This window comes from Homalodisca vitripennis, chromosome 2, assembly GCF_021130785.1.
Source record: "Homalodisca vitripennis isolate AUS2020 chromosome 2, UT_GWSS_2.1, whole genome shotgun sequence".
Taxonomy (NCBI): domain Eukaryota; kingdom Metazoa; phylum Arthropoda; class Insecta; order Hemiptera; family Cicadellidae; genus Homalodisca; species Homalodisca vitripennis.
Genome location: NC_060208.1, coordinates 205,085,104 through 205,101,870, shown reverse-complemented (window position 1 = coordinate 205,101,870; position 16,767 = coordinate 205,085,104). Strand labels below are relative to the sequence as shown.

The 16,767-nt window shown below is 35.9% G+C and overlaps 1 protein-coding gene across 5 annotated transcripts in view; it reads left to right on the top strand.

Annotated features, from left to right (window-relative positions):
- LOC124355306 (Down syndrome cell adhesion molecule-like protein Dscam2) overlaps positions 1-16,767 on the top strand; it is a 92,694-nt gene that overhangs the window by 31,484 nt on the left and 44,443 nt on the right. For all 5 annotated transcript variants that reach the window (XM_046806398.1, XM_046806396.1, XM_046806395.1 and 2 more), the window contains exons 4-8: positions 6,703-6,843; positions 7,769-7,948; positions 8,955-9,116; positions 14,438-14,587; positions 16,041-16,161. In XM_046806398.1, coding sequence (XP_046662354.1) covers positions 6,703-6,843; positions 7,769-7,948; positions 8,955-9,116; positions 14,438-14,587; positions 16,041-16,161 — 754 coding nt within the window. The remainder of the gene's footprint in view (positions 1-6,702; positions 6,844-7,768; positions 7,949-8,954; positions 9,117-14,437; positions 14,588-16,040; positions 16,162-16,767) is intronic.

The following is a 16,767-nucleotide window of genomic DNA, read 5'->3' as shown; positions in this document are numbered from 1 at the left end:
CATGGTTGGGCATGCGACATCATAAAATTCATTTTTGTTCTAAAAGCAAGCTCAACTTTGTTTGTAGAAATGAAGTTTCGTGTAAAATAAATGTTAGGTCTACATACGGTATCTTTCTTAGGACATGATCTGGCCACATGATAAATTCACATTTTGTTTGATACATTGCGTTTCTTACCACACATTGCGTTTCTTCAACTTTGATAACCGAGAATGAAAATAACTTCAACGCAGAAGATAACGTAACACTGTCTTACAACTGGTTATATCCACCATAACTGCTTGTTTGTTGGTTACACTTCGACCAATCACGAGAGTGCTTCGCTACAGACGACTGTGTATTACAGGAAGTTTCAGTTTAACATCTGCCTATATACTATACCTAATACACAGCGAAGTCGAAATATTTCAGGAAGTTAACTGAGTAAGCAATTTTTCCAACGCGGTCTGAACTGGAAGAACTTGATGTTAATTATTTCATTATGGTGGTTATTTGTGATCAAAAAAAGTAATTTATTTTAGTAATATTTTATGACTAATCCTTACTCATAAGACACTTTTAAAGAATTTTAACAATTAATGAAAAAGCTCAAAATGCTAAAAATGCTTTTATTTTTTCCTAAAAACTAAATATTTTTGAACAATATTAGATACACAGCGAATTCGAAATATTTCAGGAAGTTAACTGAGTAAGCAATTTTTCCAACGCGGTCTGAACTGGAAGAACTTGATGTTAATTATTTCATTATGGTGGTTATTTGTGATCAAAAACAAGTAATTTATTTTAGTAATATTTTATGACTAATCCTCACTTATAAGACACTTTTAAAGAATTTTAACAATTAATGAAAAAGCTCAAAATGCTAAAAATGTATTTATTCTTTCCTAAAAACTAAATATTTTTGAACAATTAGAATATTTATTCCTTCGAAGTTTCTTTAATTTTATGTATAAAATCAATCAAAAGTTGTGTACACATCAGAGTTTTCTGTTGTTTAACAGACACCACTTGTAAATTATATACGTTACAAGTGTGTTGGGTAAATTCGACAAAATTTCGTGTAAAACGTGTAATTGTCTGGGGCTGAAGTGCCCTCCTAAGGCATGCATGTAGCCGGTAATTGGTGGTAGAACCTTTGTGTATTCTCGTGTATTTTCTCGCACATTCCCCTGACAATACTCGGCAGGCTGGCCAACCTTTCAGTAAACTTTGGAACTCTCTATGTACCACTTATTATTTTTTACTGTAGAAGAAATAAAAAATGAGCTAATTTTAAACACTAACATATACCTTATTGTTTGATTCAAAAAAATTGAACCCCAAAATTTACTTCTAGAATTATATTTTCACTTTATTTTGTTTTGCAAAAATAAAATGGTAAAAAGTTGTCTCATTTTTCAGAAAGACCAAGTAACATAAGTTCTTTGACTGATTCATCTTAATACTAAATATGAACACGATATTCTTAAAAACGAAGTTCTATGGTTTTAAAAACTGATGTTAGTATTTTGCGTTTCATCCAGGGTATGTATTGAATTTTGTGTGTTTACTTAAGGAATATTTTGCGGCTGAAACCACAATTTAATCTATCTTTCATTGTAACTGTCAGTGAGATGTTAAAATTACGTAGCAGCTTTAACTGGGAGAACGACACACCACATACAGGCATCACTGATGTCTATATGTCTTTTGAATAGTCAGACAAACAAAAATGATATTTTCCAGCCCCTCGAGTGATAAGCTTCGCAAACGCTCATCCAGTTGCTAACTGACAATAAATTAAATTGCTAAAGGAAGTTATTCCTTTTAATAAAAAAAAATAATTTTCGTAATATTTACAGTAAATACTATCCTAACACATAATTACAAACTAGGTTAAAGTAAACAAATCATACTAAAAATGCTATATGATGTCAAGGAAGTCAACGGGATTCGAATACCTTATGTGCAAACATTAACCACTTTGTTCATTAAGGAGCATATTTTTATAACACTGAATAAATAGTATTTTCAAAAACAAACATTTCGTTTTTAATTCGTCAGTGGCGCAACCCAGAATAATATTTAGATGTAAACTTTGCCTTCTCTATCTCGAGCCCTTTGTTCGCAATATTTTCTAAAGTATAAATGTAAATAAATGTCAACATCTTTGACTAACTTCAGTTGAAACATCAAAGAGGGTTATAAATGTCAACATCTGTTTAGATTAATTTATTTAATTAATTATAAAACATAAATATTATCATTATTTTGTACAAATTGCACAGTATGCCGGAAAACATTCCAATCTTTCTCTCCTTTGGACTTCAAAGAATATAAAAAAGAAGTAGCTAAATTTGTCCAGCCGTTTTTGAGATTAGCGCTTAGCAATAACTTGTAGCGATTAATTTTCATTTATAAGATTTGAAATTGCAGTTTAGAGATATGTATTTATTGCAAACATTTAGACTAGTTTATGAGTTTAAATTATCTTTTGAGGAATTTAATTATACTTCAGTACGTTTCACTGATTTTTGTTTTAATTTCGAGAATAGTCGTGCTTTCTTTAAATTTTTATTATTATTAGTTTTGAATTCTATTTTGTGACATCCAAAGTAGTTTTGACTTATTATTTTGCTTGAAATAATAAAATACTACTGGACAAACAACAATATAATATATGCTAAAACTACTGCAGATACTGTTTATGTAACCATAAATTAGTAGTCTCTTTTGTGTCCTTTTTTAGGGTATTTTATAAAAGTATTTCATGTTTTGTTAATTATTAATTGTTTTGATTTTGTGAGTATATCTCTTTTTTTTTTGAAGAATCGTAAAGATTTTTTTAACGTAGTGGGAATGCATTTGCGCACGGAGTGTGGGACTCCCTTGCGGACTACCCACTAAACCCCCTACGGGCCACGGAGAACCCAGGCCGGAACCCTTTCGGATGACATCTTGCCTGGTTCGTGTGTCTTATGTCCCATCCAGGACAAAACTACTTGTTTCGGAAGCTAGGGGTCAGTCAAGCATCCGTCTTCACGATCTGATGAAGGATCGCATGTACATGAGTGGTGACTGAGATCCTTTCACGCATTCCATGCGTCCTCACTCTGCAGCATCAGCTCCACAATGATATCTGCCGAAACATCACCAACTGTGGTGGCGATTGTTCGACTGGCGTAAAGAAGATAATTGAGCTAAAAGAGGATTTAATACAATCCTGTAAGACAAAATTAATATATTCAATATGGTAGTAACATATCCCGCTTCATAAACATTTAATATTTTACTTGTTTATTTTAAAGAATATTTGCTTATAGCATCTATGCTATGGCGATTCTTATTCATTCTCACTACAAGGATGCGCTAATCATTAAAATAGCTGAATTTCATTTCTTTGAACACAACTGAAACTACAAATAAAACAAGATAGACTTTTAATAAAGAAGACTACTTCAAAATATATGAAAATTTATTATATCATCAAACAAGAAATTTATTAACTATGTGTAAACTGTTATGTGTATTATTACTCAATATTTCTATATAATTATCAATTCGGAAAATACAAGGAAATAATTGGTCTATTTGTTAACAATTATAATTGATCTATATTTAACTTAATGCTGGAACTGGTGACCATGTGCCCAATCAGATTTATGTCTTAATCAGAGCTTGCATACACACAGTGGGCATGAAAAATTAGGAATCCATCAAGATTATTTGAAGTTTCGGGAGGTTTTTCGACACCAAAAGTTAATAATAATGCATCCTAAAATTTTGTCAGAATTATATTATTATTACGAAGTAGGAAAAAGATAGTAGAGGTACAGTGTTCGGTCTTGTGTGAAAAGCAAAAACTTGTGTACCGCATTTGGCACTATTCACTACACTAAGATGTGTGAAGGAAGGATTAAATCTGTGAGAAGGAGAAGGAGAGAGATTATCAGAAGAGGTAATGACCCTTGTGAGAGACTGTGACAGTGAATCCTTGAAGTTTAAACACCTCGCTCTTCCCTCTCAACACCACCAAGACCGAACGCACCTCTCAGTCAGCTACAATAGCAGTACATTCACACCTACACTGAGATGTGTGAAGGAAGGTATAAACTGTGAGAAGGAGAGAGTTTATCAGAAGAGGTAATGACCCTTGTGAGAGACTGTGACAGTGAATCCTTGAAGTTTAAACACCTCGCTCTTCCCTCTCAACACCACCAAGACCGAACGCACCTCTCAGTCAGCTACAATAGCAGTACATTTACACCTACACTGAGATGTGTGAAGGAAGGTATAAACTGTGAGAAGGAGAGAGTTTATCAGAAGAGGTAATGACCCTTGTGAGAGACTGTGACAGTGAATCCTTGAAGTTTAAACACCTCGCTCTTCCCTCTCAACACCACCAAGACCGAACGCACCTCTCAGTCAGCTACAATAGCAGTACATTTACACCTACACTGAGATGTGTGAAGGAAGGTATAAACTGTGAGAAGGAGAGAGTTTATCAGAAGAGGTAATGACCCTTGTGAGAGACTGTGACAGTGAATCCTTGAAGTTTAAACACCTCGCTCTTCCTTCTCAACACCACCAAGACCAAACGCACCTCTCAGTCAGCTACAGTAGCAGCACATTCACACCTACACTGAGATGTGTGAAGGAAGGTATAAACTGTGAGAAGGAGAGAGTTTATCAGAAGAGGTAATGACCCTTGTGAGAGACTGTGACAGTGAATCCTTGAAGTTTAAACACCTCGCTCTTCCCTCTTGACACCACCAAAACCAAACGCACCTCTCAGTCAGCTACAATAGCAGCACATTCACACCTACACTGAGATGTGTGAAGGAAGGAATAAACTGTGAGAAGGAGAGAGTTTATCAGAAGAGGTAATGACCCTTGTGAGAGACTGTGACAGTGAATCCTTGAAGTTTAAACATCTCGCTCTTCCCTCTTGACACCACCAAGACCAAACGCACCTCTCAGTCAGCTACAATAGCAGTACATTTACACCTACACTGAGATGTGTGAAGGAAGGTATAAACTGTGAGAAGGAGAGAGTTTATCAGAAGAGGTAATGACCCTTGTGAGAGACTGTGACAGTGAATCCTTGAAGTTTAAACACCTCGCTCTTCCCTCTTGACACCGACAAGGCTGAACGCACCTCTCAGTCACCTACAGTAGCAGCATATTCACACATACGGTTTATATGGCTTTATTTACAAGCTATATTTTTTGTTTTTTTTTTATATTTTATAGTGTTTTATAGAGTGCGCTTATAAGCTGGAATAGAATCACTTTAAACATACTTTCATTCTAAACGTTTAAATGTCCTTGTACGTTTTCCAATTATCTATTTTTATTAGCGAATGAATGCAGTTAGTTTATATTTTTAGGTGAGAGGTACAACTGCATTCATTCGCTAATGACAATTATTAGAATACAAAAGTGCCAATCATAAAAATGCCAAAATTATGAAATCCCAAATCTAATCAGTGCCAAAACTAATAATTGCCTACATGATGAAGTACCGATGCAAAAGAATGTTACCATACAAACCTCAAATAAATATTTGTTATATACAAATTTTGATCTGGTTTTACATACAATTATTTTATTATATCGCAACTTATAATTTATTAAATGAAAAACTTCATATTTGTGTTACAATGGGTATATTTATATCGAAAATTCATCATCGGCTGCAAGCAAATACTGGAGGTGCAAATTCCATAGAGAATGCTCTGTTCGCCTAACCTACACTCTCGATGATAGAGATTTTGAGCTGGCAGATGATAGCTCCATACGATATGTCTCAAAAACGATGTGTGCTCTGAGATTTGTACCAGTTGACGATGTACTTGAATATTTACAGACTTTGAGTTGCCATCTCCACATTTTTACGTAAAAAGTTATAAAAAATTAAAATAATGTCATTGTATGTTTTTGGCACCTAAATTTTGGTATATTTTAATATTGGCATTTGAATTAAGTGGAATTTAAGGCTTATTTATGGCACTTGCTGTCTTAAGTTTGGGCACTTTTAGTTTGGCACTTCCGTTCTGGCACTTTTGTAGTATAACGCCTAAAAATTCATATTTTAAATCAGAAATTAAATGCTAATAATGCAAATAATCATGCGGAATGAAGAAGGTGCCATTGGAAGCAAAACTATGAATAAAAAATAATAGTTTTACTATACAATAATTATACTTTTTGATGTATTACTTACACAATAAATAGCTTATGATGTAAGTCAAAGCACAGAAAAAGTTAGCACTAGGACTGTCCTTCGTGAAATTATAAGTTTAGTAACTCAGATAGTAAATACGTGAACAATAACAATAAAAGCTGTGTGGCGCAGCCCTAGCGTCAGACCACTGAACTAAAAGAATCTCTCCCCCCTCCACCCCCAGCACAACTTCTTTTTATGATTTATTAATCTCCTGTATAACGAATACAATCGAAATATTACTAAGTCTGCAATTAAAAAGCACCCAAGATATATGGAGTTTGGATGAAGAAGGTATTCTCATTTTTTGTTTTTTGCATTCTTGCTAGGTAAACTTATAACTTTGGGGTTTTATTGTTTGAAGAATAAAGCAGACATCAGTCCTTCGAATGTTTTAATTATTTTAATAATATTTAATGATGAGAAGTACTTAATGAACTTTGGTTTATAAACATGCTCACTCTGAGGTAACTATAGATGGAAATGTATGTTGCAGTGCGCAGCGTGGGTCTGGACCTGCAGGGTCCAGGGTTTTTGATAGAGCCGCCCTACAAGATGGAGTTCTCCAACAGTTCAGGGGGAAGATTGGACTGCACGGCCCACGGCAGTCCCCCGCCCAACATGGAGTGGATACATGGTATCGTAACAGACTTTTAGTAATGTATAACGAATAAGTAGGATATTTATCTATGAAATGCGCCGTTGCTCAATCAGGAAATAATACGCATATTCCTCTAGTTTAGTACGCATGCGCAGATTCATATAGTTTAGTGCGCATGCGCAGTCATCCTCAAATGCAGTGTTCATGCGTGACAATTCTCCTATTTCGTACGATCGGCCATAATACTTTTATTCAGTTAGAATTTATGTCTTATTTTTCAATTCCCCAGCTACTATTTCAAATTAAGAGTTATTTTTCTCAGTATAAAAATTTACAATCCAATTGGATAATGTGAAACTACAATAGGATATAAATAGTAGCAGACGGCATTATTGCCGTTACTCTTCTACACCTCTTGCATGAAAGCCAAATTCTTAGCTATTCTGTTGCAATTTTTAAACACAGTTTTATAAGGCAATTTTTGCAACTACTAAAACGCATTTTATTACTTGAATTAGTGCTAGATTTTGTATATTTCGCCGCAGTCATTACATTTATATCCTACATAAATATATACAAAAAACTACCTTTTTGTGTTTTTCACTTTTTTGCTGTTACACTTTTGTGTGTTCTCTTTTGTTGTTTTCCGTAGTACTCCATTTTATCACTGCGTCTTTTTTACACAACAGGTTTAGTATTTTTTCTTTCCTTGATGTTTGCTACAGCTTTGCATTCAATAAAATCTCAGTAAGCAATGTTAATTAATTACTGTAACAACACATTGGGAAGATATTAGAGGTAATTAGGTTTGGCCTTGTGGTCTTTCAGTCGCCACAGACCTCTTATCGCTCGAGATCAGTCAACATTAAAATTAAGGCATCTGATGTTTAGTGATTATTAAGTTACAGCTGCCTGACTTACATCTCGACCTTGAAGTGACCTCTCTGTTTGTCCGAACCAGGTGACGGGTTGCCGGTAACACCGATCCCCGAGCTGCGCCTGGTGTATCCCAACGGCTCCCTGGTGTTCCTGCCGTTCGCCGCTGACCGCTACCGACACGACGTTCACACGGCTACCTACCGGTGTCGAGCCCGCAATCAAGTCGGACAAGTCATCAGCAGAGATGTCCGCGTCAGAGCGGGTACGAGCCTATAATACTCAGCATTCAACTGATCATTAGCTTCAATTCAATTCAATAGTTCTTTATTGCCGTTATTTAATAATTATATACAATCTTTTTACAATGTATGCGTCACTGATCCTATTTTTCAGCCAATAAACTTCGTCATGTATAAAACATTTAAAATTAAAATTAAATAAACATTTCAAATACATAATAATATAAATGTATTCTATAAATTTCACAACTAAACATATACACATATTTTTAAATATTTCATTCCAACTGAGTCGCACACCCTTCAGCTCCCCACATCTGTCAGCTCTGACAACGTTGGGTACTGTGTTCCAGGAACTCGCCCACGGAATAAAATGTGTTTTATATTAAATATGCTTTCAACACCTTTTTCAATTTTGATTTATTTGTGATAGATTTGATTTTTTCTGGTAAAAAATTAATAAATCTGTCATCCCTCTGAAATGGGAGATAGCTATGAAGCTGTAGCTTGTGTTGAGCAACTCTGTAGTTTTCTCCAGCTTTTGTACTACAACCATGGACATCCCTACCTTGCACAAGCGGACACCTGAAACGACAGAGCATGCTCGTATCAAACACGTACAGCGCAGGCAATGTCAGTAATTGAGACCCTTAAAGCTTTTCAACTTTCTCTACACGAGTCTCGGGAAGTTAAGTTATTCATTATGCGAAAAGATGTCTTGAATATAAATAATCTTTGAAAATACGAATTTGGACAAGTACCCCGCAGTGTAATTTCACTTATTATTGTCATGTTCTCCATAAACAGTATCAATTTAATTTATGAATATCAGTACGTCCATATCATTTCTTATAGTACGATGTAAATGTTTTTTTATTTAACCAACAAAAATGTTAAACTATTTTCAGCCAATACTTTAAGTGCATACTTCAATGGAGTTATTTAGGTTTTAACACGCTATATAAGCATACAATGTAACACTTATAAAATGAGTTTGTTCCATCATTATGTGCTGTGTACGTTTTCCAGTGGTGAAGCAGAAGTACGAGGTGCAGGTGTACGATGAGTACGTGATCAGCGGGAACACGGCCGTGTTGAGGTGTCAGGTGCCCAGTTACGTATCCGAGTATATCATGGTGACGTCATGGGTGCAGGATGGCATCATCAACATCTACCCTAACACCGATACAGGTATTGATGATGTAATAAGTACTGACAGTGATTCCTCTTCAGCTAGTAAGTGTGTTAATAGATTAGAATTGATTCATGAGCAGCGTAACACAAACCTGTCAGATATTTCAGTAAACCCACGTTACAAGGAAACAATAAGAAATACACTTTGGTGTGATTTTAATGCTCAGACCATTGATAAAAACACCGACATCGAAAATTTGTTCCTGAAAGAAAATAATTTAGACTTTCCTTGAAGGAGGAGCTCTTCTTATTGAAAAAACAATTTTCTGTTATTTTATAAAAGAACTCACAATTCTCCAATAATTTTTATATTTTAAGACAAGACCTTTCGACATCAAAGATGCCATCATCAGTTGTGAATCAACAATTAAAAACAAATATCAGCTGATTAAAACTTAATACAACATTTATATGGTTAAAAGTAAAATAAAATAAATATTAGTATAGGCTATGTATAAAAGTTTTGGTCAAAAAGAATTTATTTATATTTTAAAGGAATGGTGAAGTTTGAATCGGTCCAAAATTATTGTTTTATATTTTATCTTTATGTTTTGTTATTTATAATGTTTCATAAGCGTCGAGTTCTTCTTGCTTATGGACTTGTATTAATAATGTGAAGTTTTTAAAGGTGTGATTTGTTTCTAATGCATGTTTGGCAAAGGGTGATTTTTCAATGTGTCCGTATTTATAATATCTTTTGTGTTCCATCTTTTTTTAATGGTTCTTTTTGTTTGGTTCTTGTTTATGTAAATCTTATAAATTTAAACCTCGTGTTAAAATATTAAAATTATTGGAGAGTTGTGAGTTTTCTTTTATAATACAGGTATAATATAAATTTTAGACTTTGTTTCTGTAACCGAAACCGGGCAAAATGAAAATTTACGGTCTATTTAAAGTTAATTAATCAAATAAGGTAATCCACCTCAATAACAATGAAAGTGGTCTTTTCTTAAAAATCCCATCATACAAAGTATAAACCTTAAAAAATGAAGGCAAAAAGAGTTATGATTAATAATCTCAACGAAAAGATTAAATAGATACTTTTTTATATATGGAAGATATATATTTCACTGAATACAACTTGTTATCATTAATTTTGTAAAACAATTTATTGCAAATATCATATAACTTCTAAATTCATTAATTTAAAATATAAACAATATTATGGGTTGTTAAACTTTTGTGTATCGTATATTGTATGATTTCACACTAAAAAAAGAGAGCATATACACATTTTTGAAACGTCACGTTTCTACTTTTAATGCAAATACTTGAGACAAACATATTGAAAATTTTGCTTTTATTTTAAATAAAGCTGATCAGAAAAGCTAAAGTATTGTGAATTACTTTAGAAGTTCATTATATAGCCATTCGATGTATTTCTGTAAAAGGAATACAGTTGTGAACAAGGTAACTGCAGTTCATGGTAGAATCGTGCCTGCAGAACATTGCGCCCCAGTGACATGGAGTATCAGGCCCGAATACATAACGTATGGAATGATCGATGGGCGTCCTGCGCAACCCTGGCACCACCACAACGGATGTCTCTGTACTGTACTTGTGCAAGGCGTGATTGTGATCAAACTGCAGTTCATGGTAGAATCGTGCCTACAGAACATTGCGCCCCAGTGACATGGAGTATCAGGCCCGAATACATAACGTATGGAATGATCAATGCACGTCCTGCGCAACCCTGGCACCACCACAACGGATGTCTCTGTACTGTACTTGTGCAAGGCGTGATTGTGATCAAACTGCAGTTCATGGTAGAATCGTGCCTACAGAACATTGCGCCCCAGTGACATGGAGTATCAGGCCCGAATACATAACGTATGGAATGATCGATGGGCGTCCTGCGCAACCCTGGCACCACCACAACTGTTGTCTCTGTACTGTACTTGTGCAAGGCGTGATTGTGATCAAACTGCAGTTCATGGTAGAATCGTGCCTGCAGAACATTGCGCCCCAGTGACATGGAGTATCAGGCCCGAATACATAACGTATGGAATGATCAATGCACGTCCTGCGCTACCCTGGCACCACCACAACTGTTGTCTCTGTACTGTACTTGTGCAAGGCGTGATTGTGATCAAACTGCAGTTCATGGTAGAATCGTGCCTGCAGAACATTGCACCTCAGTGACATGGAGTATCAGGCCCGAATACATAACGTATGGAATGATCAATGCACGTCCTGCGCTACCCTGGCACCACCACAACTGTTGTCTCTGTACTGTACTTGTGCAAGGCGTGATTGTGATCAAACTGCAGTTCATGGTAGAATCGTGCCTGCAGAACATTGCGCCCCAGTGACATGGAGTATCAGGCCCGAATACATAACGTATGGAATGATCGATGGGCGTCCTGCGCAACCCTGGCACCACCACAACTGTTACACTCTGTACTGTACTTGTGCAAGGCGTGATTGTGATCAAACTGCAGTTCATGGTAGAATCGTACCTACAGAACATTACGCCTCAGTGACATGGAGTATCAGGCCCGAATACATAACGTATGGAATGATCAATGCACGTCCTGCGCTACCCTGGCACAGCAACAACTGATGTCTCTGTACTGTACTTGTGCAAGGCGTGATTGTGATAAAAACTGCAGTTCATGGTAGAATCGTGCCTGCAGAACATTGCGCCTCAGGGACATGGAGTATCAGGCCCGAATACATAACGTATGGAATGATCAATGCACGTCCTGCGCTACCGTGGCACAGCAACAACTGATGTCTCTGTACTGTACTTGTGCAAGGCGTGATTGTGATCAAACTGCAGTTCATGGTAGAATCGTGCCTGCAGAACATTGCGCCTCAGTGACATGGAGTATCAGGCCCGAATACATAACGTATGGAATGATCAATGCACGTCCTGCGCAACCCTGGCACCACCACAACGGATGTCTCTGTACTGTACTTGTGCAAGGCGTGATTGTGATCAAACTACAGTTCATGGTAGAATCGTGCCTGCAGAACATTGCGCCTCAGTGACATGGAGTATCAAGCCCGAATACATAACGTATGGTATGATCAATGCACGTCCCTGCGCAACCCTGGCACCGCAACAACTGATGTCTCTGTACTGTACTTGTGCAAGGCGTGATTGTGATCAAACTGCAGTTCATGGTAGAATCGTGCCTGCAGAACATTGCGCCTCAGGGACATGGAGTATCAGGAACGAATACATAACGTATGGAATGATCGATGGGCGTCCTGCGCAACCCTGGCACCACCACAACTGTTGTCTCTGTACTGTACTTGTGCAAGGCGTGATTGTGATCAAACTGCAGTTCATGGTAGAATCGTGCCTGCAGAATATTGCGCCCCAGTGACATGGAGTATCAGGCCCGAATACATAACGTATGGTATGATCGATGCACGTCCTGCGCAACCCTGGCACCGCAACAACTGATGTCTCTGTACTGTACTTGTGCAAGGCGTGAATGGTGATCAAACTGCAGTTCATGGTAGAATCGTGCCTGCAGAACATTGCGCCCCAGTGACATGGAGTATCAGGCCCGAATACATAACGTATGGAATGATCAATGCACGTCCTGCGCTACCCTGGCACCACCACAACTGTTGTCTCTGTACTGTACTTGTGCAAGGCGTGATTGTGATCAAACTGCAGTTCATGGTAGAATCGTGCCTGCAGAACATTGCGCCTCAGTGACATGGAGTATCAGGCCCGAATACATAACGTATGGAATGATCAATGCACGTTGTGCGCAACCCTGGCACCAACACAACTGTTACACTCTGTACTGTACTTGTGCAAGGCGTGATTGTGATCAAACTGCAACTGCTCTTTGTACTGGAACTATTCCAGATTGGTTTTAGTACATGCAATCGTACTCGCTCACATTGGTTGGAAATTGTGTGACATAATGGCAATTACAAAAATCACTTCTTTTTTCCTTGAAACTTTCATCTTAAAACAATTAAATTTGAATGAAATGAACATTCGTTTTCTCATTGGTTTGTGTCATGCGATGTAGTATTTCTTTATAGAAATAGTTTTAAATGTGGTTCGATCATTATGAACATTTATTTATTAAGTATGTTTATTTTTACGTTTAAATCTTCTTCTACAAGAAGAGAAGAACATTAAAAACAAAAGGGAATAAGTTAGAAGTTGGAAAGATACGATGGATTGGAAGTAAAATATTCATACAATCTGTACGGTATGTTTGGTGTCATACTCCGTTGAGCCAGGTGCCCAGTGGTCTATGGCGTCGTACTTTGTGTCTCAGTTAGAGACTGCGCAGGTTTAAATCCTGTTTAAGACCGTTGCCCTTTTTATCAGTACTGTATCGACTTTGCTCCTTTTTCTGTTGCAAGATCCTCGCACATGGCTTTGGGTCATAAGATCTACAAAATAAAAATAAAATGAGGATCGGCTTCTCCTTAAACAAACAGGAAGAAAAGCTCTAAAACACTCCCAGTGAAACATTCTCATTGTGAAATTGGCTCGCAATAAAAACATCAGTTGCAATTTACACAAAAATAAAGCTACCTAAATTAAATTATAATTGCTTATGTGAAAGACCTATACCGTTACTACAGTCCCCACATCACTCTCAATAATTTCCTTTGTGTTTTTAGGTAAAAGCGATTACTCTATTTCATAACTATCACATTACTACGTTTTAACTTTGTCTTTACCGTTGGTAAATCTTGTACATCCTTTTGAGTAGCTATTTAAGATTATTAAAAAGGTCTTCATGGACTCAAGAAATCGCTTTTCATTATAAACCTAATTAATATGCTCTTCTATTTTTAATAGGTTAATACGTCATATACAACAGTCGTAAACTGATTTCTTTCTAAATTGTATAGAAGATATAATAGAAACTGAGAAGACCAGTGAGTATTCAATATATAATAGAACAATAATAATTGGAACATTATCAAGACTCGCAAATCAACAAAGCCTTTTAGACCTCCTAGATCTAGAGTCTACTGGGCCTTGGACTATTGCTCTTACAGCCAGAGAGCAGAGGCAGTAATATATCCTGAGAGGTTGAAAGTACAGCGTGGAGTGGACAGGAAATATTACGAAGAATCGTAAACATTTTACGATATTCTGCACTCTGTTGGTTCTCCTTATCAGTTCCGAGGGTGTTGTGAAATCAGTTGGCCTTTTGTACAGTTCTACTGTACATGAGCACAATAACTTTCAGGGTGCTGGATATTTGAAATGATCAAAAGGTAGCGGTAACATTTCTTCAAAACATCGTTAACTTTTTCTGGCAACTGAGGATTTTTTATGTTAATTTTTGTAATATAATGTTTTAAACTGATTGATCCACCAGGAGGAAAACATGCAGTGCTTGGAAACGGCGACCTTTACATTTACAACGCAGGGCCAAGCGACGGGTATAAGAGCTATGCTTGCCGAACTGTACACAAGTTGACGGGGGATGTCCACTCTAGTGCCTACCCTGGAAGGATCATCATCACAGGTACAGCATAACTATTTGTTCAAAATATTAAGAGCAATTTAAAAACTCAACTTAGACAATGTTTTGTAAAGTTTTGATATATTTATTTTATTCTCATAGTTCACTTCGGGTTGGTGACATTTATCCATTCAATGAGCTACTCCATGTTAAAGTTCTACAATTTTCAGATAATTCTTATTATTGATATAAAGAAGTTGAATCAGCAATCTTTTGCAACTACTTAATATTAGGAAAATTTTCAGATTTCTGACATTTTTGAGCGCGTAAAATAATGACTCATTTTAAATAAATAAATTGTTAGTTTTGTCTTAGGCACTATTCTCAATATAATTTTAACGGCAAGCCTGAATTTAGTAGATTTTTAAACGAAATAATTATACATCAACTAATTGAAGTCAATTTATTCAGAACACATGTAAAACAATTATAAACATCCTTAAAATCATTAATTATCGACTACTATTCTTAGAAAATCAACATTTTTAAGACTTTGTTATATTATGTAATTAAATAAATAAATATTTTATTGCAATTGACATTTAAAATTAAATGTATGCAACCGTCACTTGATTTTTTTTTACTAAAATTTTCCATTCAATCTTACATCGAGGTCCCATTCAAACTTACAATGTTTTCATTCACTCTCTCTCATTCATTCGAATTATTCCACTCTCATACGGTGGTCAGTGTGTTTGTAGCGCGTTCTCCCAGGCGTGTGTCATAAACTCGTCTGTGTTGTAAAAGGCTTCTGCGATCAATATTTTTTTGAGACTAGCTTTAAATGCCTTGAGCATTAGGACACTTTTTCAAATTCAGGCAATGAAAGAAATAGAGTACAATAATTAAAGTTCTATCATCACAACGACGTGATTCCTACATTAAGTGTGTTTCTCGACTTAACAAAAGCATTTGATTGTGTTAACCATGCAGCGCTGCTTGATAAATTGGAATAACAAGGCATCCGAGGCGTGCCTCTCCAGTGGTTTAGGTCATTTCTAAACCACAGAACACAAGTTATTCAAGTTTCTACTAAATTCTCTGAACCAATTCAGCTAAGCTATGGAATCGCACAGGGTGCTATCCTAAGTCCAGTTCTTTTCCTTATTTCAATAACATAGGATCGGTCATCACTTTCAATAGCAAATCAAAATCGAGTCTGGAACGGCAGACTTTTGTTGAGACCAACAACTGCATCCAGCATTTCAACAGCCTCAATCTCAAAACAAATATCTAAATCCAATTTTTTAAATTTTTTCTTTGAGACCAGTTGACAGGAATGATAGCCTAATTGTCATGGTAGAAGATACCATACTGGAATAAGTATACTGTTCCAAATTCCTGGGAATATACATTGATCGAGGATTGACATTTATCACACTGATCATAGTTGCTCTAAATTGCCTTAGGCACTTATGTTTTGAGATCCCTATTATAATGATGCTGTGTGTTTCAGAGCCTAAAGGAAATGTCCAGCCCAGAATAACGGTGGAGAAACACAGTAGGAAGATCGCGAAGATCGGTGATGACGTCACACTTCCTTGTGTAGCGCAGGGCTACCCAGTACCTACGTACAGGTACACTACTAGAAATAATTTAGTAGTGGAATATTATATTTCAGTATTAATCTCTCATATATAACGTATTAATTACAATACAACCACGATTAATAAAACTTCGTACAAGTTATAATTAATTAAATATCCTTACGAGTTTTTCTTTATTTCAATATCTATATTTTTATTAGAAAACAAGTACTAACCCTTTTATTTATTTTTATATTTTGTATATCGGAATTATAGACTTTTTAGTAACATTAAAAATAACTTGTATGTGTTTTATTTTAAAGATGTCTACATATTTTAAAAGAAGATATACCCAAACCCTTTACGACCAAATTTCAGGGCTTTTTGGTTTAACTTGGTTTTAAGGTATTTAGAAATTGTAATATACATTTCAATTATGTCTAGAAACACTGAATATATAGATTTGGTAAACAATATTGTGATTTTTATTTTTCTAAAGATGTGTACAAACTTTAAAAGAGGATATCCCCAAAACGTTTACAACCAAATGTAAGAGCTTTTGGTTTAACTTGGTTTTTAAGGGATTTAGAAATTGTAATACATATTTCAATAATGTCTAGAACCACTGAAGATATAGATTAGGTAAACAATATTGTG